At 60.0% G+C, this 23988-nt stretch overlaps 1 protein-coding gene across 2 annotated transcripts in view; it reads right to left on the bottom strand.

Annotated features, from left to right (window-relative positions):
* LOC101091832 (kinesin-like protein KIF19) overlaps positions 1-23938 on the bottom strand; it is a 44089-nt gene extending 20151 nt beyond the window's left edge. For both annotated transcript variants that reach the window (XM_045048072.1, XM_045048073.1), the window contains exons 1-11: positions 22780-23938; positions 22312-22392; positions 18986-19096; positions 16845-16932; positions 15859-15992; positions 15533-15658; positions 14387-14581; positions 11373-11525; positions 10702-10824; positions 7481-7631; positions 1012-1189 (exon numbers count right to left, since the gene is read on the bottom strand). In XM_045048072.1, the coding sequence (XP_044904007.1) occupies positions 1012-1189; positions 7481-7631; positions 10702-10824; positions 11373-11525; positions 14387-14581; positions 15533-15658; positions 15859-15992; positions 16845-16932; positions 18986-19096; positions 22312-22392; positions 22780-22806 (1367 nt within the window). In that variant the 5' untranslated portion in view covers positions 22807-23938. The remainder of the gene's footprint in view (positions 1-1011; positions 1190-7480; positions 7632-10701; positions 10825-11372; positions 11526-14386; positions 14582-15532; positions 15659-15858; positions 15993-16844; positions 16933-18985; positions 19097-22311; positions 22393-22779) is intronic.
* Between the last annotated feature and the right edge of the window lie 50 nt (positions 23939-23988).

Raw genomic sequence — 23988 nt, 5'->3', positions numbered from 1 at the left:
GAAGCCATGAGCGCTACGCAGGATTGTAGCAATTAAGTGCAGGACCCTGCAGCCGGCCTGCCACCCCCACCCTGGCTCTGCCCCAAGGCTGCCCGGGTGACCTCGGCCTTAGAACGTGGCTGGCAGGCGACAGCACACCTGGGGCTCTGAGGGCTAGCTGCGATGGCCCCCTCGCAGGGCAAAACCTCAAAGGTGCACAACAGGGCACCAGGCTGGGTCTGAACTGCCACGGGCACCGTGGGGAACCGAAGGAAGGGAGGAGCGGGGCTGGGACAACAGAGGGACGGAGAGCGTTTCTTGCTACCGGAATCCCTCCAGTGCGGGCATCACACCGTCTGTGTAAGTTAGAAAACAAACAAGGAGGAAGCAGCAGGGGGAGGAGGAGGACAAATGCTGGGAGGAAGGGACAAGAAACGGACCGGGACCCCAGGGCTGAGTTGAAGCTCCTGCAGGCAGGGAGCCGGGCGTCCCGGTTTGTCCAGGGCAGTGCCAGCACGCTATTGTAAGCAGCGCCTTCTCCTCTCAAACGTGTCCCGCTCTGGATGACAACTTACATGATCAGCCCCTCTACACGTGGTCAGGCTACTCACTGCAGGTACGAGTAGCAGGTGTGTGGTATGGTTGAAGCATCCTGGCCTCGTGACTGTGCGGCCTTGGGCAAACCCACATCCCCTCTGAGCCTCAAAATCCTCTCCTGTAAAATGGGCTTGACCCTAACCTGCCAGGCTGGCTCAGGATTCCAGCCTAAGACAAAGAAACCGAAGGGACCTGGAAGCCTGCTCCCGCCCGGCCCGGCTTCGCCCCGGGGGGCAGGAGAGCAGGGATGGACTGGGTCAGGAGTCCTGCCTGGGAAGAGAGGGCCACCTTCACCAAAGTCCCTGCTGGGGGCCTGCAGGCAGTAGAGAGAGGCTGGACGATGGCAAAACAGGAGCTCCCACCAGTGGCCCCTCTGGCCTCCCTGCCCCATAGGGATGGATGGTGCCCAGGACCTGGCTAAGTGGGCACACTCACTCTGCAATGGTCAGCAGGTGGCGGGACATGTCAACGTGCAGCTCTATGTTGGTGTTCTCCAGTTCCACCAGGCTGCGCCGCATCTCCAACTGCTCCTTGAAGGCCCCAACAAGCTGCGCCCGGATCTTGTTCATCTGCCGGCAGCTATCCTCCTCTCCGTCATGCGAGGGGATCCTGACTGGGGGCAGGAAGAGAGCCAGCTGCACCAGGAGCAGTGACACGTAAGCCAGGGTTGAACTCCATGCGTGCACACCAACACAGGGTCTGGCCTGTGGAGGAGCTCTATACACATGTTTGGATGGATGGATGGATGGGTGGGTGGGTGGCTGAGGGATGGATGGATGGATGGATGGATGGATGGAAGGATGGATAAGTGATAGATGGGTGGATGAGTGGATGGGTGGGTAAAGGATGGATGATGGATGGGTGAATAATGGATGCATGCATGCATGCATACATGGATAGGTGGATGAATGGGTAAGTGAATGACGAATGGATAAATGGATGGGTACATAAAGGATGGGTGGATGGATGAATAGATGATGGATGGATGGATGGATGGATGGAGTGGATGGATGGATGGAGAGATGGATGGATGGGTGAATAATGGATGGATGGATGGATGGATGGATAGATGGATGGAGTGGATGGATGGAGAGATGGATGGATGGATAGATGGGTGAATGATGGATTCATAGACGGATGCATGGAGAGATGGATGGGTGAATAATGGATGGATGGAGAGATGGATGGATGGATGGATGGATGGATGGAGAGATGGATGGATGGGTGAATAAAGGATGCATGGATGGATGGAGTGGATGGATGGATGGAGAGACGGATGGACGGGTGAATAATGGATAGATAGAGAGATGGATGGATGGGTGAATAACGGATGGATGGGTGGATGGAGTGGATGGATAGATGGAGAGATGGATAGATAGGTGAATAATGGATGGATGGAAAGATGGATGGATGGATGGATGGATGGATGGAGAGATGGATGGATGGGTGAATGATGGATGGATGGATGGAGTGGATAGATGGAGAGATGGATGGATAGGTGAATAAAGGATTCATGGATGGATGGAGTGGATGGATGGATGGATGGAGTGGGTGGATGGAGAGATGGATGGATGGATGGATGGATGGATGGATGGATGGATGGAGTGGGTGGATGGAGAGATGGATGGATGGATGGATGGATGGATGGATGGATGGATGGAGAGATGGATGGATGGGTGAATGATGGATGGATGGATGGAGTGGATAGATGGAGAGATGGATGGATAGGTGAATAAAGGATTCATGGATGGATGGAGTGGATGGATGGAGAAACGGATGGACGGGTGAATAATGGATAGATAGAGAGATGGATGGATGGGTGAATAATGGATGGATGGGTGGATGGAGTGGATGGATAGATGGAGAGATGGATAGATAGGTGATATCTATCACCATGGATTCATGGATGGGTGGATGGATGGATGGATGGATGGAAAGATGGATGGATGGATGGATGGAAAGATGGACAGGTGAATAATGGATGGATGGAAAGATGGATGGACAGGTGAATAATGGATGGATGGAAGGATGGATGGAGAGATGGATGGGTGAATAATGGAAGGATGGAAAGATGGATGGACAGGTGAATAATGGATGGGTGGATGGATGGATGGATGGATGGATGACTAGATCATGGATGGATGAATGGGTGAGTAAATGATTGATGGATGGATGAAGGGATGAACAGACAGATAACTGGGTAGATGATTTAGATGGTCTCCCTGCCTGGTTTGGGGTCGGGTTACCTGAATTTGAGTCTCAGGAATCCAAGGAGGGGTGTGACTGGGCTAGCCATCAGAGCTCATACCTCACTTCCTCAGGGAAATCCTCCCAGATTCTCAATCTGGGTCCACCTGCCACTTGTTCTGATAACATCACGGCTTCTTCACAGCCCTCTCAATATCGATAATTGATGAACATTTTGTGATGGATGTTTGACATCTCCCTTTCCTGCTAGAATATAAGTTCCACAGAACAAACCAGTTTTGTCTTTTTTGTTTCCATGTAATTTCCTACCTAATGGCTGTTTATGACTAATTGATGGTAGTCCCTGACTGCCCCACTGGGAGCTCCACTCTGGATGCATGCAGTCTGTTCCTCTGACCCGAGGGCAGTGGTCAAGGGGCACCTTTTCCCTCAATGTCAAGCGATCGGAGATGGGTGAAAGGCACAATGCAGCCAGATGACCGAACCAAGGTTTCTGGGGAGTACTTGGTATCCTGGAAACGCTCATAATGATCCTGGCAAAGCTGTGCACACCAGGGTCCCACTGCTGCCCAGGCATGGCAGAGCAGGACCCAAGGGGCACCAGCCCTCAGGGCTCATCGTGAGATCACCACCCCTCAGGACACTGCCTGTCTCCCCACTACAGACCACCTAGGACCAGCCCCAATAATTAAGAGGCCATCAGGATGAAGGCTCTCTCACCATGCATCCTGTTGACCCCCGACCCCAACGAAGCTCAAGCATCCTGGCCACCACCTGGCTTTGCAAATTCTCCACAACAACCCTGTCCTCCACCCTCACTGGCCCCCCAGCCCTCCGCTGGCCCCCTGGGATTCAGCTGCCATCAACACCCTCTGCTGGCCCTTGGGACTCAGCTGCCCTCAACACCCTCCGCTGGCCCCGTGGGACTCAGCTGCCCTCAACACCCTCCGCTGGCCCCGTGGGACTCAGCTGCCCTCAACAACAGCCCCTCTTGTTTGCACACTTCCCTCATCCTCTTGCTCCAACAGAAACCCAAACCTCCGAATCACCGGAGAGAAACAGGTGCCGTGTGCTCAGCGAGGCTACGTGACCGGAAAGCCCCCAAGTGCCCATCAAAAGGGACGAGGTACTGCGAACTCTCGTGTGTCCTTCCTGGGCACCGCTCTGTTAGAAGGGGCAGACCCATTTGCACTTATGGGCGGGCCCGGGACACATCCTGGAGGAGAGACACCAGGCACAGCTATAGGGTGGTGCTGTTTGTGTAAAGGCACTATGCCACGCCCCTGCCCCACGCTACGCACGCACGCAGATCCCGTGTCCCTCTCTGGGAAACACCACCCACGCAGGTACACAGCAAAACGATGGCAGTGACCTCAGGGAACCAGGAAAGTAAGGAGAAACCCACAGCTGGGGTGAGGAAGGAGAGGACAGAAGACGGGAGCAGAAATCAACACGACCTCTCACCAGGGCCTCCCAGATGCCACTGACCCTTCTCCAGGGATGACGTCCATGCTCTCTCCTTACTCTTGGTGATTCCCGAATCCTCTCAGGCACTCCTGACTCCTGTCCTCTGGGGGTCCACCTCCACAGAGCGGGGTCCCCGGGCTGGGTCACAGGCGCAGCTGCAGCCTGGGGGCTCTGCCCCTCCCTGCCGGCCCTTCTCCCCCACGAGTGCTGGAAATCCCATCACGGACTGTGAGCGTTTTCAACCTGCCTCCTTTCCTTGGCGCTCACGGGAGACCGTGGTGGTCGCCCCGGGCCTCCCCTCAAGTCCTGCCGTGTTCGCAGGGCTAACCCGCAACCGTGGAGAACCCTCCTCCCCGGCAGTGCACTGAGGCAAACTGCTCTGTCGCCTGGTCTCCCTTCCACTTACGACTGTGCATCTCAAGGGGGCCCCTAACTCGGCTCTGCTGCCCACACCCTGCCGGGCCTCCCCGGATGCCAACCCTCAGCATAAGCCCAGGCCCCATTCAGCACCAGCCTGCCCATCTCTCCAGCCTCATCCCCACCACACCTCCGCCCCCGCGCCACCACACCGGCCTGCTCTCTGCCCCAGGCCCTTTACACATGCTGTCCCCTCGGCCAGAAGGCTCAGCCCCCGGTCTGTGTGTGGCTCGTTCCTTCGCACGACGAGACGCTGCCTCCTCAGAAAGGCCCTGATCCGCCTGGGTGGCGCAGTCGGTTAAGCGTCCGACTTCAGCCAGGTCACAATCTCGCGGTCCGTGAGTTCGAGCCCCACGTCAGGCTCTGGGCTGACGGCTCGGAGCCTGGAGCCTGTTTCCGATTCTGTGTCTCCCTCTCTCTCTGCCCCTCCCCCATTCATGCTCTGTCTCTCTCTGTCCCAAAAATAAATAAAAAATGTTGAAAAAAAATTAAAAAAAAAAAAGAAAGGCCCTGATTCGTGGCCGAGCTCACGTGGCCTCCTCCCCTCCAACTCCGACCCCACCCGGCTTCTCGGTCTCACACCTCCACCCGATCATTGCTGTCTGCCTCCCGTGAGAGCACACGCTGCTTGAGGACAGGGCCACCTGGACCTCACTGGGAAGGGCACCCTTTCCATCGCAGGCCCTCAACCGGTACGTGAAGAGCATGACCCCCCCCCCCGGTTTTGGGGCGCACGTGGGGCGGTGGGTGCGTGCGGGGCACTGGGGGCACGTGGGGCAGTGGGCGCCCGTGCTCATCTCCTGAAGAGACCGGACAGAACCAGCTGCAAGCTGTGGGCCTGTGGCTGAGTTCTGTTTTCCTCCCGTGCTTTGCCGTATTCAGCAAGTTGTGCGTCGTGAACACTTAGTACTATGATTTTATAATTCGCGGTATTTACACAAGCAACACGGGACATCGTTTTTATCAGAAAAATTCAAATGGTAGGTCAAGACTGAAGACCCTCTTTGTCATCTGGTCTCCACCCCCCAAATCCCCGATCCCCACCCACAGAAAACCACGGCTGCCGTTCTGATGTGTGCCCTTCCGGATCGTTCCCCGCGGGGTTTTGTACCGGAACGTGTATGTAGAGACACATGTGGGATTTCCGGTGGGTGAAGGGGATCGGAGGGCTGCTACTCTTTCATGGCCACCCAGTGACGCACCCTCGAGGGGCCCGGCTGCACAGACTGGCCTAGCCACCCTCCCTAACCACAGTGGGGGATGCCCCTTCCGACGGGCACCTTAGGGTCCCACAGCCTCCTGGGCACGGGAGAGGCATGCCTCGCGGCATGCAGGTGCGCCTGCATGGTGCAGAGGGCTGGGGCACGGAACACACGCACTGTAAGTTCGAACAGACGCAAGCCGGCCTCCCTGAGACACGTTGATTCACGTTCCCAGTAAGAGTGTTTAAGCTGCCATTTACACAATGTATCGCATACGCTCGCTGTTACCTGGCGTTTTAACTTTAGCCAATCCCACAAGTGAAAATTATCTCAATGTGTATCTGTTTCCTAACGCAGTTAAGAATCTTTTCCTGGGCGCCTGGGTGGCTCAGTGGATTAAGCGTCTGACTTCAGCTCAGGTCATGATCTCACAGTCTGTGAGTTCGAGCCCCGCATTGAGCTCTGTGCTGACAGCTAGGAGCCTGGAGCCTACTTCGGATTCTGTCTCTTTCTCTCTCTGACCCTCCCCACTTGTGCTCTCTCTCAAAGATAAATAAATGAAAAAAAAATTAAAAAAAAAAATAGAATCTTTTCCCGTGTTTGTCGGCCCCTGGGAATTCTCTGAATCGCCTGTTCTCTTCCTCAGTTTTGGACCATTTATTCCTTCTTGCGGATTTTCAAAATGTCTTTATTCATTATGGCAAAGCCTATCTCAATTAGCCACAAGAACGTGTCTGTGGGTGGGTAAGCACGTGTTTATACGCATAAGCACACCTGACTTCCTTACTGCCATTTTTATGGTTACTTTAACTTACTGATTAATTTTATAATTTTATGGAAAAGCTATGATATGCTCACCCCTAAGGGAGGCCTAAATAAAGCTAGGTTGGGGGAAAAGAGGGACAGAGAGAAACTGCATGCCAGGCACGGGGTTTGCTTTGGGGCCGGCCAGGTGGAGGGGCGAACCCAGAACTCTTGGGGTCTGCCAAATGCCAGTGAACGGTGCACTTTCAGACGGTGAGTTTTAGGGGCACCTGGGTGGCTTGGTGGGTTGAGCGTCTGACTCTTGACTTCGGCTCAGGTCATGATGTCGCGGTTCGTGAGACTGAGTCCTGAGTTGGGCTCCGCACTGAGCGGGGAGACTGCCTGGGATTCTCTCTCTCTCTGCCCCCTCCCCCATTCTCTCTCTCTCTCTCTCTGTCAAAATAAATAAATAAACTTTAAAAAAAGATGGTGAATTTTGTTATGTGTGGTTTTGCCTCAACAAATAAATAACAATTTAGACGCCAACATGAGGGGAAGCGAAGAACTCTCGGTACTATCTCTGCAACTTCTGTGTAAATCTACAGCTATCCCGGAATGAAAGATTTGTGTTTTTAAAGAAAAACTGATCTAAGAGGAAAGAAAAAACAAAATGGTGGGAGGGTGAAAAGGAAAGAAGGAAGAGATCAGGAGAAGACAGAGGAGGCAGCCACTCCCCGCGCTCTGTGGGCCAGGGAGCGACAGGCAGCGCGTGGCAGGCTGGGACGGAAATCCACGGCCACGGCCACGGCCACGTGCCCTGGGCTCGGGCGGCAAAGCCACAGGAGGCCCCAGGAGCTCGGCCCTACCTTGTGCGTCCTGGACCCCGGGTTCTCCTCTCTTCTCCTCCTCCTGCTTCTCAATTTTGGACTTGAGGTGCTCGATCTCCCTGCGCAGGTTGGAGATGACGTCCGTGTACTGTGCGATGTGGTAGGACACGTTCAGTAGGTTGCGCTTCACCTGGTGGGTGGGACATGCGGCCGAGGTCAGACCTAGCCAGAACGGACCCACTATGTGATATTTATGCTACAGCTATGCCAGCACATTTATGTCAAGAAAATTCAGATCAATGCAACTCAGCGTTAAAAAGAGAGGAAACCCAGACACCTGCTCCCATGCGGATGAACGCCAAGGAAATGATACTGAGTGACACAGCAAGACACGGAAGGACACGCACTGGGACCCACTCACACGAGGTCCCAGCATCGTCAGACTCATGGACATGGGAGGACATGCACTGGGACCCACTCACTCGAGGTTCCGGGATCATCAGACTCATGGACACGGGAGGATGCACACTGGGACCCACTCCCACGAGGTCCCAGCGTCGTCAGACTCACGGACACGGGAGGACATGCACTGGGACCCACTCACTTGAGGTCCCGGGTCGTCAGACTCATGGACACAGGAGGACATGCACTGGGACCCACTCACTCGAGGTCCCGGGATCATCAGACTCACGGACACGGGAGGACGCGCACTGGGACCCACTCCCACGAGGTCCCGGGTCGTCAGACTCACGGACACAGAAGGACATGCACTGGGACCCACTCACTGGAGGTCCCGGGGTCGTCAGACTCACGGACACGGGAGGACATGCACTGGAACCCACTCACTCGACGTCCCGGGGTCGTCAGACTCATGGACACAGGAGGACACATACTGGGACCCACTCCCACGCAGTCCTGGGGTTGTCAGACTCACGGACACGGGAGGACACACAGTGGGACCCACTCACTCGAGGTCCCGGGGTTGTCAGACTCACGGACACGGGAGGACACGCACTGGGACCCACTCACTCGAGGTCCCGGGGTCGTCAGACTCACCACATGGGAGGACACGCACTGGAACCCACTCACTCGAGGTCCCGGGGTCGTCAGACTCACAGACACAGAAGGACACACACTGGGACGCACTCCCACGAGGCCCCGGGTCGTCAGACTCACGGACACGGGAGGACACGCACTGGGACCCACTCACACGAGGTCACGGAGTCATCAGACTCACGGACATGGGAGGACACACACTAGGACCCACTTACTTGATGTCCCGGGGTTATCAGAGTCACCACATGGGAGGACATGCACTGGGACCCACTCCCATGAGGTCCCGGGGTTGTCAGACTCATGGACACGGGAGGACACGCACTGGGACCCACTCACTCGAGGTCCTGGGTCGTCAGACTCACGGACACGGGAGGACATGCACTGGGACCCACTCACTCAAGGTCCCGGGATCATCAGACTCACGGACACGGGAGGACGCGCACTGGGACCCACTCCCACGAGGTCCCGGGTCGTCAGACTCACGGACACAGAAGGACACGCACTGGGACCCACTCACTCGACGTCCCGGGGTCGTCAGACTCATGGACACGGGAGGACACATACTGGGACCCACTCCCACGCAGTCCTGGGGTCGTCAGACTCACAACACAGGAGGACACGCAGTGGGACCCAGTCACACGAGGTCACAGGGTCGTCAGACTCACAGAGTAGACAGTGGGGCCAGGGCTGGGGGAGCACGTGGGGAGTCTGTGTGTAACAGGACAGGGTCTCAGTGTGGAAAGATGGAACGTTCTGGAGCCGGACAGTGGGGACAGCTGCAAAGCACGTGAATGTGCTCGGTGCCCCTGAGCTGCTCACTCAGAAGTGGTTGAAATGGTAAATTTTATGTCATGCGTATTTGGCACAATACGGAAAATTCGAACATCCATCAAAGGCCCTCCCCAGAGGTAACCACTGTGGTCAGTTGGGTGTGTGCCCTCTGGAGGTGGTTCTGTTCATATAAATGTATCTCCAGAGACACCTATAGGGAGTTTCTTGGTACAGGTTTGGCTTTTGTTTTTTTTTTTTTTTATGTAAACATATCAAACCGGGGCTACTATTCTTTTTAAAACAATTTTTAAGTAGGCTCCATGCCCCACGTGGGGCTCAAACTCACGACCCTGAGATGAAGAGTCCCATGCTCCCCCGACTGAGCCAGCCGGGTGCCACCTGGCTTTCTTTTCTCACTTTTACTTGCTTCCCTCATCCAGCGTTGTCGCCGGGGCGCGGTCCCTCTGCCCAGATGCGTGTACCCCACCTTCTGTAACAGCTGCCCAGCAGTCCCCTTGGACGGGCACTTTGGGGCTTGCCAGTGACACAGCGTTCGGACGCACATGGGTCCCGGTTTGTCTTTGGTGATTCGGAGGGTGAACCAGCAGGCCACGAGGCACACGCACTTACGGGTGCACACCCACGGGCTCTTCCTCACTCGGGGCCCGGCGTCCTGGACTGACCCCCTAAACTCTGTCTCCTCTGTCACTCTCCCTTCTCACACCCCACGGCTGTCACTGAGAGTGCTGGCCACAGCTGGAAGTGACAGATCTGTGTGTGGGAGACACGGTTCCCAGTGGCCTTGCCCGCTGCTGTGCTCGAAGCTTGGCTGAGAGTAGGCGCTATCCCGGCACCTAGCTCGTGGCCACGCTTCGCGACGGGGCTCATCCCCGCAAGCGTCCCCTTCACTCGCTGGCCACTAGACACACACAGTGCCACTAAACACCCACGCAGCCGCACAGACGGATCCTCTACACCGAGAGCAGCTGCAGCCAGAGCGGGGAGGGGCCCAAAGTGTGGCCCCTGGAGCCAGAACGTGGGAGCCTCTCTCGGTGCTCCGCTCGGGCTGCCCAGTCTGCACAACGGGATAACGGGCCTCCCTCCCGGGGAGAGGGCGTGAAGAGGTAAATAAATCCAGACATCAAGAGCTCAGAGGGTGCCTGGCGAACAGCTAAGTCAACTCGTGTCCTGAACCCACAGAACCCTGCGAATGGGGCCTCATTTGGGAAAAGGGTCTTTGCAGGTTAAGTAAAGGCTCTTGAGATGAGATCCTCCTGGGGAAGCCCCGTAAAGGTGGCGGCAGAGGCTGGTAGTCAGGCAGCCACAAGCCCAGGGCCGCCAGGAGCCCTGGGGTGGAAGGGAGGCTCCAGAGGGAGCCCGGAGTGAGAATTTGGCCAGTGGGGGAGCAGATGAGGAACAGGGGGGCGCCTCACCCTCGTCTTGATGTTCTTTGCCCTGTAGGCATACAGCAGGGTGGTCCGAGACTCCTCGAAGTGCGTGCTGGCCGGGCTGATGTGCGCGATCATCACGGTCCGGCTGTTCCCTCCCAGGGCGTCCTGCTCAGCAGAGGGTCTGAGTTGGGGGTGATGGGAAGAGGCCCTCCAGTGCCCGTCCCAGGCCCGCCTGGACCCTCCCTCTGAGGTTCCTGCTCCAAACCCTGAGGGAAGCAGGTGATGGCAGGACCAAGGGCTTGGTGCTCGGGGAGGGGACATGCGGAAGGGACACAATGAGACCTGCCCCAAGGCCACCCCATCGGACCTCTGTTCTGATGAGACCAGAGCGGAGGGGCCAAACCTGCAGGGATGCGTATTTATTGCTTTGCCAATTTGTTTACTCAAGAGGGCAGTGTCTCAATGTCAGACCGCCCAGGATGGGACAGGCGGCCTCAGTAAGGTAGTGAGCTCTCTGTCTCTGGGAGTATGCAAGCCCCTGGCCGGCCCATACTCAGAGGGATGGCGTGGGACTCAGGCAGTGACTAGCAACGGGGTCTACAGCGTTCTCCTGCCTTTGGGGGTTCCTGGAGGGGTCCTCGGAGCCAGGTCTGGGCCTCCCTCCCTCCCGGCAGAGAAGCCCGGGATGATGCAGGTGGCTGCCGCAGCCGTACCTTCAGCAGGCGCGTGAGCTTGCTGTCCCGGAAGTTCACGTACTGCGCCCGGCTGCCGCCTTTCTCGCTGAGCGCGTTGATGCAGTTGCCCAGCGCCAGCAGGGAGCGGTTGATGTGGGCGCCTTCCTTCCTCCTCTTGCCGCGGTTTTGGGCCTGGGTGGGAGAGGACGAGGTCCGCACGGTGCACTGACCCCGTCCCACCCGGGCACCCCTGCTCCCCTGACAGCCTGGGGCCCGGAGGTGGGTGCCGGGACTCTGCGTGGAGCCCTAAGCGTCCAGGGAGGGGTGTGGCCAAGCCAACATGCCCTCCAGTGAGCAAACGAGATGAGAAATGGGTGACGGGGAGCTCTGTGCACGACAACCCCACTCTGACGAGAAACAGACGAGCGTGCGGGTTTACGTGGGCACCCCCCATGCCGGAACCTCCCTGTCCTTCCCCTCCTGCAGGGGCACCCCCGACCTCACTCTCTGAAGCGGGGGGCCGTGGTGGCCGGCCTCGCACCCGATTTCCTTCATCACGTAACTTCCCTGGCAGCCGCCGTGCTCCTTTACGCGCTTAACATCTTCCCAGCCGCTCTCCACTGGACCCCCCAGGCTCCACGGTGGCCCGGGACCCCGGCAGCACCTGGCCCACAGCAGGGGCTGCCCGCGTGAAGGTGCAGCATGAGCACCTCCCAGAGCCAGCACCACGGGGACTCTCCCTTTCTTCCCCTTATCTCTATTTTCCACATTTTCTGCACTGTGTTTCTAGTACATGTGAAACCAGGGGGAAAGAACATCTCCTCCTTAAAGGCACGGGAAGCCAACTGACAGCACGGTCTGAGAATCTCTGACACTTCTCCCAGTCTGTCCCAGCTTCCTTATTTGCCAGAAGGGGCAATCTTCCAACTTCACAGGGATTAAAGTGAGGATTCAGTGCGGAACGTGTACAACAGGCCAGCTCGGACCTGTGCCCACAGAGGCAAGCAGTAAACGCTGGCTACTAATTTCATTAAGCGGGAGCTGGTGCAGGGTAGGACCAGAGCTGCTGGAGTGGCCAGAGCCAGGACAGCTGCCCACGTCATGTGTCTGTGTCATAGAGTGAGGGGGCTTTCTCAGAGACCTTGTGCCCGGGAATAGACTACTTTATGCGAGGTTTTCGGTGAAGAAATGACAGCTCGCGAGAGCTGAGCAGATTCTCAAAGCAGCCCGTGCAGGCCACTTGAATATACAACTGAAACAAAACCAGGCCCAGAGGGGGAAGCAGCTTCCCCAAAGGCACACAGCAAGTCAGAGGAGAGTGAGATCAAGGACCCAGACCCTGGACCCCCTCTGTGGAAACCCCTCCATCTTGTCCCCTGAGGACACAGCCAAGCCCAGCTGGAACAGGCCAGAGTCCCAGACCTTCATCACATGGGGCTCCACCTGCATGAACCTGTCTGCACCCACATCTGCCTGTGTGTCAGCCGTGTCCTTTGTTGTCTGTACTGATGCTTTCACACCTGGAGCCCTTGCTGACCCTAGAGGGACTGCCCCCGCCCCCCTAGGGCCAGCCAGTTCCTGAGGGTCCTAAACCCCTCACCCAGGAGCACACTTCTCGGATGCAGACCAGCCAACCCAGAGCCCACACCCGACCCCCTCCTCCGTGGGGCCCTCACACTCTGGGCCACTGTCCCCCAGTCCTAACCCCCAGGGACCAGACAGCCGGGACAGCCCCCATGCCCTGGAGCCCACTGGAATCACCCAGACTGGCCGGGCCTCAGCCTGCTCGCCCCGCCTCGCCCGCTCCTTCGCGCAGAAACCACAGTAAGGCTCTCGCCCAAGCACCGCCTCCCTCTGCCTCCTGACTGGCCCTGGGGCGTCCCCTGTGGCCCGCACGGCATCCCGTGCCTCCTCCTCTGGGAACTGCCAGCGAAGACTGTCTTTCCAACGGCGGTCGTCTCCTGGTGTCCTGGCCCTGCTGTGCCTCACAGTTTCTACGAACACACTACATTTTACGCCAGCCTGACCCTGGCAGCTGGCGAGGCCCTGCTCAGTTCGGCAGGGCAGGTGCAGGGCAGGTCAGTGAACGGATGAGTGAAACGACTCCGTGATGGAAAACCCCAAAGACACAGAGCACGTGATGCCAACCAGAAGCACGAATATCACAGCGGTGAAAGGCACAGATGCGGGCCCAACGCCCCCAGGCCCAAAGCCTGGATCCACACCATGCCGGGGTCCCGGCTCCACACGTGCTCCCCACCCTATACTGCGCTGGGGGGATTACGTGGACTGTGCACACTAAGGGCCTGGTCTTTGGGGACGTGTAAACTGTCGATTGTCAGTAACACTGCTGTTCTGACTCGGCCTCTGTCAAACACCTTCTCTGTGCCCGGCCCGGGGCTGGGTCCTGCCCTCAAGGAAGGCCCAGCCCACCGGGCAGCACGAGGTAAGCACAGCCCCATTCCCAGCGACAGGTGCTGCAAAGGACAGGCAAGCCAAGAGCCCAGGGGCAGGCAGGCGGGGCCCTCGGAAGGAGTGTCAGGGCCTGTGGCCGTGTTGGGCAGGAGTGAACTGGGCACCGTCCTCCCAACAGCCACGTTCCCTCCATCTGACATGCCCTTCCTTGCACCCTCCCCCAAACTCCTGATGACCCCACAGCAGCACCCTGCCCTCCTCTGCAGCCTCTGTGCAGACTGTGAATCTCAAAGTGCAGGCCTACCCACGCCGTAATCCTCTGGTCACACATCTGCCTTCCCCCAGAGGCTCAGAGCTCCCTGAGGGTGGGTGGGTCAGGAGAGCCTGCCACTCGGGAACTGTGCAATTGTAAGTTCTGGCTGCGTGGGCGTGGCTGCTCAGCACGTGCTGAGAAGTGGCTCACTCTGTAGCGGTAGCCAGTGAGCTAACGTGCCCTCTGCGGGGGGGGGGGGGGGGGGGGGGGGGGGGGGGGTCAGGAGCTGTTCTAGGTGCTGAAGATACTGTTGGACAAGGAGGGGCCCCGCTCGCAGACCAGAGTGACTGGGGACGGTGTGACTGGGCGGGAGGGGGGACAGAACCTGCGACGCCCGCTCGGAGCCCGCCAGGTCCACCATGAAGAGCTTCCCGACGCGCACTCCCTCCACCAAGTCCGAGCCGCGGCTCCGCTGGCGCACGGTGACCTGCAGCACCGCATGGGAGCGAGACGACGTCTTGTTGGCGGCCGTGGGCTCCTGCGTGCGCTGCCGGTTGCCTTTGGTGAGAAGGTGCATGATCTGAGGACAAGGGGAGAGTTGGGGGTGTTGGGGGCCCCTGAGAGGCCACGCGCTCCCTGCAGAACCACGAGGCAGGAAGGAGGCCTGTCCCCCAAGCCCTATTGGGCAGTTCTTTGCCGACAGAACCTCGTCCGGAGGCAATTTCTGGTTTGCGGCAGGAACGGCAGGGTGCAGACACTTGTACCGCTCTCCCCTCCTCTACCCGTGGCAGGCATCACCAATGGATCGCCTGCCTGTGTCCCAGAACCTCTCACTGCAGAACCCCGCAGTCATGTGGACTCCCTGGAGCTGGCAGGTTGGGCTGAAACCCACTGTGTGCAAGCCGCTGTGGGGATCAGGCCAGCGAGCCTCGCGGGGCACCTGCTACGTGCCGGGCGGTGCTGAGACCACAGAGCATGCAGTGGGGGAAGACACTGACACAGTGTCACCATGGGAGAACAGGCAGGAAGTCTCCTCTCCCCGACCTGAACCCACAAGGGGCACCACTAAGGGCACACGGCTGGGCCTCGAGGTGTCCGTGAAGGACCTGGGGGCAACAGGGAGGCATGAGGCTCTCCGGCAAGCAGGAGGTCCACCCTGAGGGCAGTGTGGAGAGTGGACCAGCAGGGGGAGTGGGGGCGGATGGATAAAACAGAGGGCTGCAGACATGTGGACAATATGCCCACTCAGGATGGCAAGTGGGTTTCAAGCATGCAGTTGACCCTGACAGGCTGGGCTGCCATGTAGGGAAGGGCTCCCAGCCTGCGTCTGGGTGCAGCGGGAAGAATGGGTGGTCCATCGGTGACATCTGCCCTGAGCGCGGGCCAGGGGAGGGGTGTGGGTGCAAGGACACCATCCCCTCAGCCGAGAAATGACACGGAGCTGTGCGTCCAGCTCTGCCCCCTGAGCTGTGGCGAGCGCGGCCGCCCAGGCTGAGGCACGCCTCCCTCCGGGGGCCCCTGGGACCCTCACCTCCTGCGCGTTAGATGTAGAGACTTCCGTGAGGCCTGCGATCTGGATGCTGCCCCGAGAATCTTCCCTCAGGTCCAGAAACCCCGAGGACGGGTTCAGGAGGTCCCGAATCACTTCGTTGTAAATCTGGGAGGGGAGACAAAAGTTGGAAACTGAGAAGCTTTGGTGCAAAGAAAGCGGGAGGTTTAGTATCAGGTATCACGGGCCTCGCGGCTGCGGGGAGATCTCAGACGCCCCGAGGGCTGACAGTCCCTGTGAGGGGTATCTGGGGGGGGGGGACACAGAGGCTTGCTGTGCACGGGGCACCAAGGTGGTGGGCAGCTCACCTCCAGGTAAGACATCGACACACCCCAGTCCATGCTGCCGCGCATCTCGATGGCCTGGAACAGGTCACTGAGGGTCCGCAGGTAGACGCCGGGCTCCGCGTCCATGCCCAGCATGGTGTACGTCTTCCCTGCGCCTGCAGACGGCGGGGCGCCCGCCCAGGCGGGGAGTCCTGAGTGGGCTCCAACCCCACCCGGGCGCGTGCACCCAGGAGACCGTTCACATGTCCACCCACACTGGACAGACTGTCCTGACCACGCTGACACATTCATCTTCCACCTCGGGAACCAGGGGAAAGACCCGGAGTCTGATGGCTCACGTGCGGGAGAAAGCGCGGACGCAGGGATAGCGGGATCGGAGCAAGGACACAGACGGTGTGGGGGGTGGGCCCCAGAGGCATCCTCTTCCCCCAGGCCCGAGCCGGTGCTGTTTCTACAGTGACGGGACCCGCGTGCAACTTGCTACAGAGTGCCTCTCTACAGGGGCGCCGCTCGCCTGCCCCCAACCTGCTCCCTAAACGCCAGAGCCTGGCACGGGGTGTGTGCTCCCTAAGGCCTGCTGAATGAAGAAGTGAAGCGAACAGGCCGCAACTCTGGGCAAGGCACGTCTCAGGCCTCAGTCTCCCCACCTGCCCCGGCCCTCTGTGATTCTAGCTTCAGGATTCAGCAGGTAGCTCAGCTCTGCGGACCTCTGTCGAGCCCACCCAGTGGGTGCGGAGAAGACGTCTGTGGGTTCTGACAAGCAGCAAGGTGCGGGCTTTGGCTGAACCCCAGACTCACTCCTCCCAGCTGTGTGACCTCGGGGAGGTCATTCTAGCCGAGGCCCAGCTGTGTTGTGAGCAGAAAGGGGATGGCCTGACCTGCCTCTCGGGGCTGCTCCCAGGACAGAAGAGCCGGTGAGACCAGCGCGTGGCAGGTGTCTTGTACTATCAGGGAGAGTCCACTTCCCCCACCCCATGCCCTCCTCGGGGCGCTGCCCGGGGCCCTACCTGAGGGGCCATAGGCAAACACCGTTGCATTGTATCCAGAAACGACGCCTTCCACTAGGTGCTGGGTGGTGGCACGGTACACGTCTTCCTGTGAACGGACAGACGGATGGACGGTGGAACGCACGGCCCAGCGAGTCAGGGCACGTGGCTGCTGGAGAGGACACACGTGTGATGTCTGCAACGTCCCGTTCCCTCTGCCCACGGCCAGGGACCCCCGGGAGGATGGCAGCGGCCCCTGTCCTGCTGTGCCGCCCCCAGGGTGAGGTGGGGCCGGGCTCCCAGCTTCCAGGGAGGATTACGCGGGCGTGCACGTGACAGCTCCTGCCAGGAGCCTGACATCCGCTCGGTCCTAGACACCCGCAAGTCCTCTCCAGGACTTCTCGAGATCCGAGAGAAACCACACAGAATGCAGCGACTGGAAGGTGACAGCAGGATTTGTGTGTCTGCGAAGAGCGTCGGGACTCTGCTCTCTGGGGCAAAACCAGGACCGAGGGGCCAAAGTTTCAGGACGGTAGCATTTCACGTAAGGCGACGGTGCCTAGCAATAGGTGTGGTAGTGAGCTCCCTGTCCACGGGGGTATTCGAGAAAGGGATGTCACCCCTGGAGGTGTAGGTTTGGCTGTGTTAGACAGAAATGACAGTCCCGCCTCCTCTGCCCTGCAGGCCACCCACTCTGGACCCTGCTGTTCACGTCACTGAATTGTCCCCATAGCCCTGGCTGGTCACACAGCTCAGAGGCTAGAGGCACCATCCAGTACTGCTTTCCTCAGCTCTGGACTTACACCGACAGGGACTGTGACCTGGCCCTGTGTGATCTCAGGCAGCCTCGTTTCCCCATCTGTAAAATGGGGATCGGGCTTCCATGTTTTAGAGGATTGTTGAGAAGCTCGCGAGACAACGCACGTCGAGCCCTCGAGGACAGCGCTCGACAGGCAGCAGCCGCTCAGCAGGACCCTCCTGTCGCCGACCCAGCTACCATCTCGGGAGTGAAGGAAGCGTGCCTGCTCAGACAGCGGCCGAGTCCCGAGGGAGGGGACATTCCCAGCGCCAACCGGCGGTGGTGGGCCTCGACGGGCCCTGTGGCTCACGCCCGTCCTGCCTGAGATGCTGTCCCCAGCCTCCCCACTGCTCCTCCCGCTGACGTGCCGAGTCCGGCTCCCTCCCTGGAGCCGCAGTGGCCTGATCCGTGCCGAGCCCAGCTGATGCCCGTCCACCCAGAGCCAGGAAGGACGGGAGCGAGTGGTCGTGTCCGCCCCGGCTTCGGGGACGCTGGTGTGCCTCAATCAAGAGCCGGGAGACACGGAGGAGCCCGTGGTTCCCGGGCAGTTGGAGGTGAGGTGCGCAGTGCAAGGAGGGGCCCCAGGGCTCCGCTTCAGCTGGGAGGGGACGAGCAGCTGGGTGCAGGGCTGGCAGCACGGAGCCCGCGTCCCTCGCTGGCTTTGTCTTGGGGCCAAACAGCCCCAGACATCATCACCCTGGGGGGGTGACATTTCCACCTCCGGGCGCCTGGGTTCAAATCCTGCTCTGCCGGGCTCCCCTCTCTAGCGTGGGGCGATAAGACCCCTCTCACGGGCGAGGGTCGGGTGACGTGCTGGACAGCCTTCCGTCCTTGGCTACGGGTGCTGGTGAGTCTGGCCTGACGCTGGGCCCGAACCCCCTGCCCTGGCCTCACTGGGATCTCGTTGAGGCTCAGCATCTCCTCTGTGTGTGTGTGGGAGGGGTGCCCAAGCCCCGGCCTGAACCCCTTGCCCCTCTATCAGGTTCTAGCTCTCTGCAGCACGCCCTCACGGAGGACCAGTTCTCCCTGCTCACTCAGCCCACCTTCCCCCTGGGATTGGGGCCCCGGGGCAGGGAGTGTGCCCTAGGCACACGGGCGGCGGAGGGGACACCCTTTCCTTGCTTGGATGGACGAATGAGAAGATGTGTGAACCCCGGGCACCCGTGGAAGGGGAACTCCTGCTACCTGCCCCTGGGGTGGCCCCTGTGCCACCCTCCTACTCGCCAGGGAGACTCCTGTGAGAAGTCACGGATGGGACCACCTGCCCGCCAAGTCCTCCAGGGGGTCTCCAGGGTCTGGAGAGGGCCCCCGCGGCCAGCCTGGCCCGAGGAGAGGACGCGGGTGGCCGGCGGCTGGGGGGTACCTGTGAGGCATGCTGGTCGAAAACGGTGTCGAAAATGAAAGTCTTCTCCCGTGACCGGTGTGCCCGCAGTGTGTCCTCGGGGTCCTCGTCGGGGTCCATGAGCACCGCCATCTAGGAGCAGCGAGGGGGCTGCTCAGAGTCCAGGCAGTCTCCATGCGCCCTCAAGGACCCCAGGCCCACCCACCCTCGATGACACGAGGGGGCTCCATACGGGGCCCAGAAGGGCTGCTCAGCCAGGAGGGGGTTCTGGGGGCTCCACCCCCAGGCGTCCTCCCCACTTCCTAGGCAAAGGGGTAGCCTCTCCAGGCTACTGCACCCCCAAAGTCACAACTGGAAGCCCTCAGGCCTGCTGGGCTCTGCCCCCTGGCACCCCCAACACCAGCACCCAATCAACACCGAGTCCCCCACACAACGGCGGGTACCAGGGCTCAGTGAAGAACCCCCTGGGTTCTGCAGGGACACCCTTTGATGAACTGAGGGAAGAAAGCCCTTTGATGAACTGAGGGATGGACCTCAGGGGCTGCCGTGCGCCCCCAGGCCACCCTGAGTGCACGAGTGTGTCCACTCCCCACCCCCAGCTCTGCAGCCTGCTCCTGCCTCTCCTTTTGGGGTTAACCGCCCCCCCCCCAGTCTCCCGGAGGTGGGGGGAAAGCAAGGAGTCTGAGGGCCTCAGGGGACGGGGAGGTTCAAAGGAGCCTCTCCAGGGCCATTAGAGGCCATCAGCTCTGTTTACTCTGAGAGGAGCTCTGGGACTGGGGGGAGGGAGGGGCGCCAGGAGAGAGCCACAGAGTCCTGGGGGCAAGGCTGGCCACCAGGTCGAGCCCCCTCTGGGTCCACAGCTTTGGGAACAGGTCTTGGGAGTCCGAGGGCTGCTCAGAGGTTCCTGGGGAGTCCGGCGGGCAGGAGCGGCCCCTGAGGCCCGCCCTGGCTTCAGGCCAGCACGCTTTCCATGATGTAAGCTAACCGGGAGAGCCTCTCCAGAAAAGGACTCGGGCGGCCCCGGTCCACACAGTTCCCACCACAGGTGCTCGCTGTGAGCCAGGCCAGAATGTTGGAGGAACTGGGCAGGTCCCTGCAGGGGCCCACAGCCCAGCGCCGGGTAGGCCTGGCGGTTAAACAGGTGCGCACCAGCGAGGGGCAATGCTCCCCCACCAACCTGGGCAGGGGGGCAGCTGCGTGGGCGCAGGGTCTCCTGCTGGGGAGATGGCAATGTTTGGACACTGCCAGTGCCCTAAAGGCCGCTGACTTGCTCACATTAAAACGGTGAATTTTGGGGGCGCCTGGGTGGCTCAGGCGGTTGAGCGTCCGACCCAGTTTTGTCTCAGGTCACGATCTCACGGTTTGTGAGTTTGAGCCACGTGTTGGGGCTCTGCACCGACTGCAGAGCCTGCTTGGGATTCTCCTCCTCTCTCTCTGCCCCTCCCCTGTTCTACCTCTCTCTCTCAAAATAAATAAATAAACTAAAAAAAAAAATTAATTAAATAGCGAATTTTATGTTTTATGAATTCCGCGTTCATTTTTTAAAAAGCAAGTTATGCCTTGTACAGAGTAGAGCGAGGCGGCCTTGGGAGAGGCCCCAGGTGGGTTCTGGCACACCCTGGAGTGGAAGGATAGACCAGACAGGATGTGGGGGGAAGGCAGGGCGGGGGCCCGGGGGGGGGGCGGTTGTCAAAGCACCCTGTCACCCGCAGGCACACAGCCCCACTTCTGCTGCACAGACCAACGTGCTCACAATGTTCAGAAGGGCCTAGGCCCTGTGAAAAGTGAAGTTCGAACTCATTAAAGCCACTTCCCTTCTCCTGACACACTCTCCCCACACCGAACCCTTCCCCATGATCCAGAAGTCCCCCTAAAGTCACCCTATCCCCAAAGCCCGGGAAGTGGGAGAAGTTCTCCCCACGAGGAGTACGGCATCCTGAACTAGGAATCGATGGGCGACCCCCCGCCCACGGAGCTGCCCTGGGCCAGGGTGGGCAGGGGCCACTGTGCAGGTGTGGGTCGGTCACCTCCCAGCTGTGTGGCCAGCAAACAAGAGGCTGCATTTTGACCTCCGTTATCAGGTAGGGCGGGAGTCACCCTGGACAGAGGGGGTACTCCCTGGGAGGAGGTCCGTCAGTCCCCAGATGGGCTGCCACCAAGGTTTGGGCACTAGCGACACTCTCCTGAGAGCTGTTACAGGTTCCAGAATACTCCCTCCCTCCCCTGTCCCACATTAATCAGTACCGTGCACGGGGCAGTCTCCAATCCACACCCCCCCCCCCCCCCACCAGAGGTGCCTGGCTGGTCACCTGCCCCTGGGTGACTGAGGCCCAGCCCGCATCCCAACCCCCCAGTGCACTCGTGGTGTGAATTCAGCTGAGTCAACGCTGTTTCCCTATCAACACCACATACAGTCTTCAACCCTGGGCCAAAACCTTTCCTGCAAATCTCTGCTTCCCCCAATTTAACGACCCTCACCTCGATTTACTGCTTAGCGATCTACGGACTCAGCACTAATTCACCGCGGCCTCTGCCCAGAGCACCCAAAGTGTTGGTGCAGCCCATACGCTCTGTCCATTTCTTCTTCCCGTGGCGTCCTCCGGGGCTCCCCTCCGCCCTGCCGCGTCAGCACCAGGCACCCCCATCTGGCAGGCTCCCCGCCCTGGGTCCTTCGCCTCTGAAGTGCTAACACACTCCCGGGCACTCCATTCAACCCCTCGTTACAGCTGCCTAACAACAGATGGAAAAATCCAATTCATCTGACAGAATTTGTCTTGCCCCCACCCCCCCACTTGGCATTTATTCTGGCATTTCTAAACGGCACTGAGAGCTCATCTTGTGAGCGGTTTCTGAGGAGTAGGGGTCCTGGCCCCACTGTACCACGGTCACCTGGGGCCCTTTTCCAGCAAAGGGCCTAGACCCTGACCTGGTCCTGCCAGATCGGCTCTGCCCCCCCCCCCCCCCCCCCAGCCCTTGGTGATCACGCCTCCGCCAGGCCCTGCCCCCCTGGTCTGGGCAGCCACACCCACCCCTGCCACAGGGCCTGAGCCACCCCCTCCCCTCTGCCTGGATCGCCCCCTCCCGGAGACCACCGACCTCTCCCACCTCCTCTAGCTGCTGCTCAAGGCCTTAGCCCTTCCGTGACCACCTTTGCTGTTTGATCCTGTGTGACACCGAACGCCCCTGAAGCTACACCTTCATCCCTTCACCGTTCGCCCCCACCCTGGACGGGAAAAGTCCTCGGGTCTCTCACGGGTCTGCCCCGGTGTCTGCAGCAGTGTCCGGTATTAATGTTTGCTAGGTGTCGCGACCCTGTGGACACACGCCCTGTGCCCCCACAGCCTCACCTGATCTCCCACTTTGTGGGCGATGACGGTGGCCCCTTCCTCCAGTTCTGTGTCACTGAGCGGGCGGATCCGAAGCGCCACCTGAGGGCAGGACACCATGGCGGCTGCCTTCCGTGGGCCCCACCGAGGCTGCTCCTGATTCTCCAGGGACCCCCAGCCCAAACTCTTGCCTTGCCCCCCCCACGCTTCACGAGGGGGTCTCCCTATAACCAGCCGATGGGTGTGTCACCCAGCAGACGGGTCTGGCCAGCCCTCGCAGGACCTGGAGCTCCTCGGGGAGGAGATCACAGGGCAGGGGGTGAAGAGGGACAGACAGGGGAGCAGAGGCAGGGCCCTGGACGGGGACCCGCAGCCACGTCACCTGACCTGTGCCAAGTGGGCACCTGTACCAAGGGGCAGAGGGCCAGGAGGCAGCCTCGGGGACATGCGGCCGTAGGCCTGTCAGGAACACGAGGGGGGCATGCTCACCACGAGTGGCTGGTCCCTGGGCTCCATCTGTCTCAAGGCCGGGCTGCCCCGGGCTGGGGAAGGGCCGGTGGCTGTGGGGCCGGACGGCGTGACGTGCTCCGTGCTCTCCTGGCGACCTGTCTGCGCAGCAGGCCCCCCCCCCCTCCAGCCTGCCCCACCTTGGTGACATCAGCAGGCCCCAGGAGCCCAGCCAGTCCTTAACTGTCGGCACACGTGGGACCGCACACGTGGCTCGGGAGGCCCCAAGGAGCTGCGCGGCCCAGGCCCTGGTGGATGCAGGCCAGCTGCATGCTGGGCACGCGGGGTCTACGCCCTCACCTGATGCCATGGCAACCCCAGGATTCCTAGTTGCCTGCCTGAGCCACACAAAGCTTGGCCTTGGAGCATTTCCACCGAAAGGGGACAAACACCACTAGCTAAACTAGCTAACGCTCCACACCATCAATCTTAACTACGAACGCTTTTCCCCAGATGCCATTTCCAGATTCTGACTGGGATGTGGTTTTTAGCAGCCAGTCCCACTCTGCACCACACCCAGGGCCAGACTGACTTTCACCTCTGGGTGCCTGCACACAACCTTACCCTGCAGCCTCCAGGTTAGTCGGTGCATGGTGACCCAATGCAGGGCGCCCTTGCCAAGTCGAGAACCAGAAGCGGGGAGAACGAGCTGTTCCCCCACCTGAGGACAGTCACAGAGGCCAGATCCACGAAGTTCACATCTGAGAAACACAACTTGGAGACAGCTACAGCACTCAAAGGCCCACAGAGGGCAGCCCACAGCAGCAGCAGGGGTTGGGCCTGAAGTCGAACGAGTCCCTCGAGGTCACCGGGGCTGTCCTGGCCTGCCCAGCCCGGGGACCGTGACCAACCGCAAGTGTGCCGGTGCGGCTGGCGAGGGCAGGGTCGCGTGGGGCCTGCCGTGTTCTCCTCGGCATCTGGGTCAGTACTGAGCTCTAGGTCAACCTCACCCCATGAACAAGGCAAGGGGACAGCGGAGAGAGCCGCCCGTCTAACGCCCACGTCCCCCTCTTCCACGAAGGCTCCAGCCTGTGACCACAGGAACCGCCGAAAAGCCCGTCTCTGATTTCAACGCGAGGGTACACGCCCTCCCATCCTGCCTGCCTCTGGAAACAGGACGAGGACAGCGGGCCGGTGCGGGCGGCTGGGGCCAGCGCCCACCCTGATGCCCCAGTCAAAGAAGCCAGAGCG

Source organism: Felis catus, chromosome E3 (genome assembly GCF_018350175.1).
Source record: "Felis catus isolate Fca126 chromosome E3, F.catus_Fca126_mat1.0, whole genome shotgun sequence".
Classification (NCBI taxonomy): domain Eukaryota; kingdom Metazoa; phylum Chordata; class Mammalia; order Carnivora; family Felidae; genus Felis; species Felis catus.
Note: the sequence above shows the minus strand (reverse complement) of the source record. Positions and strands in the feature narration are given on the sequence as shown.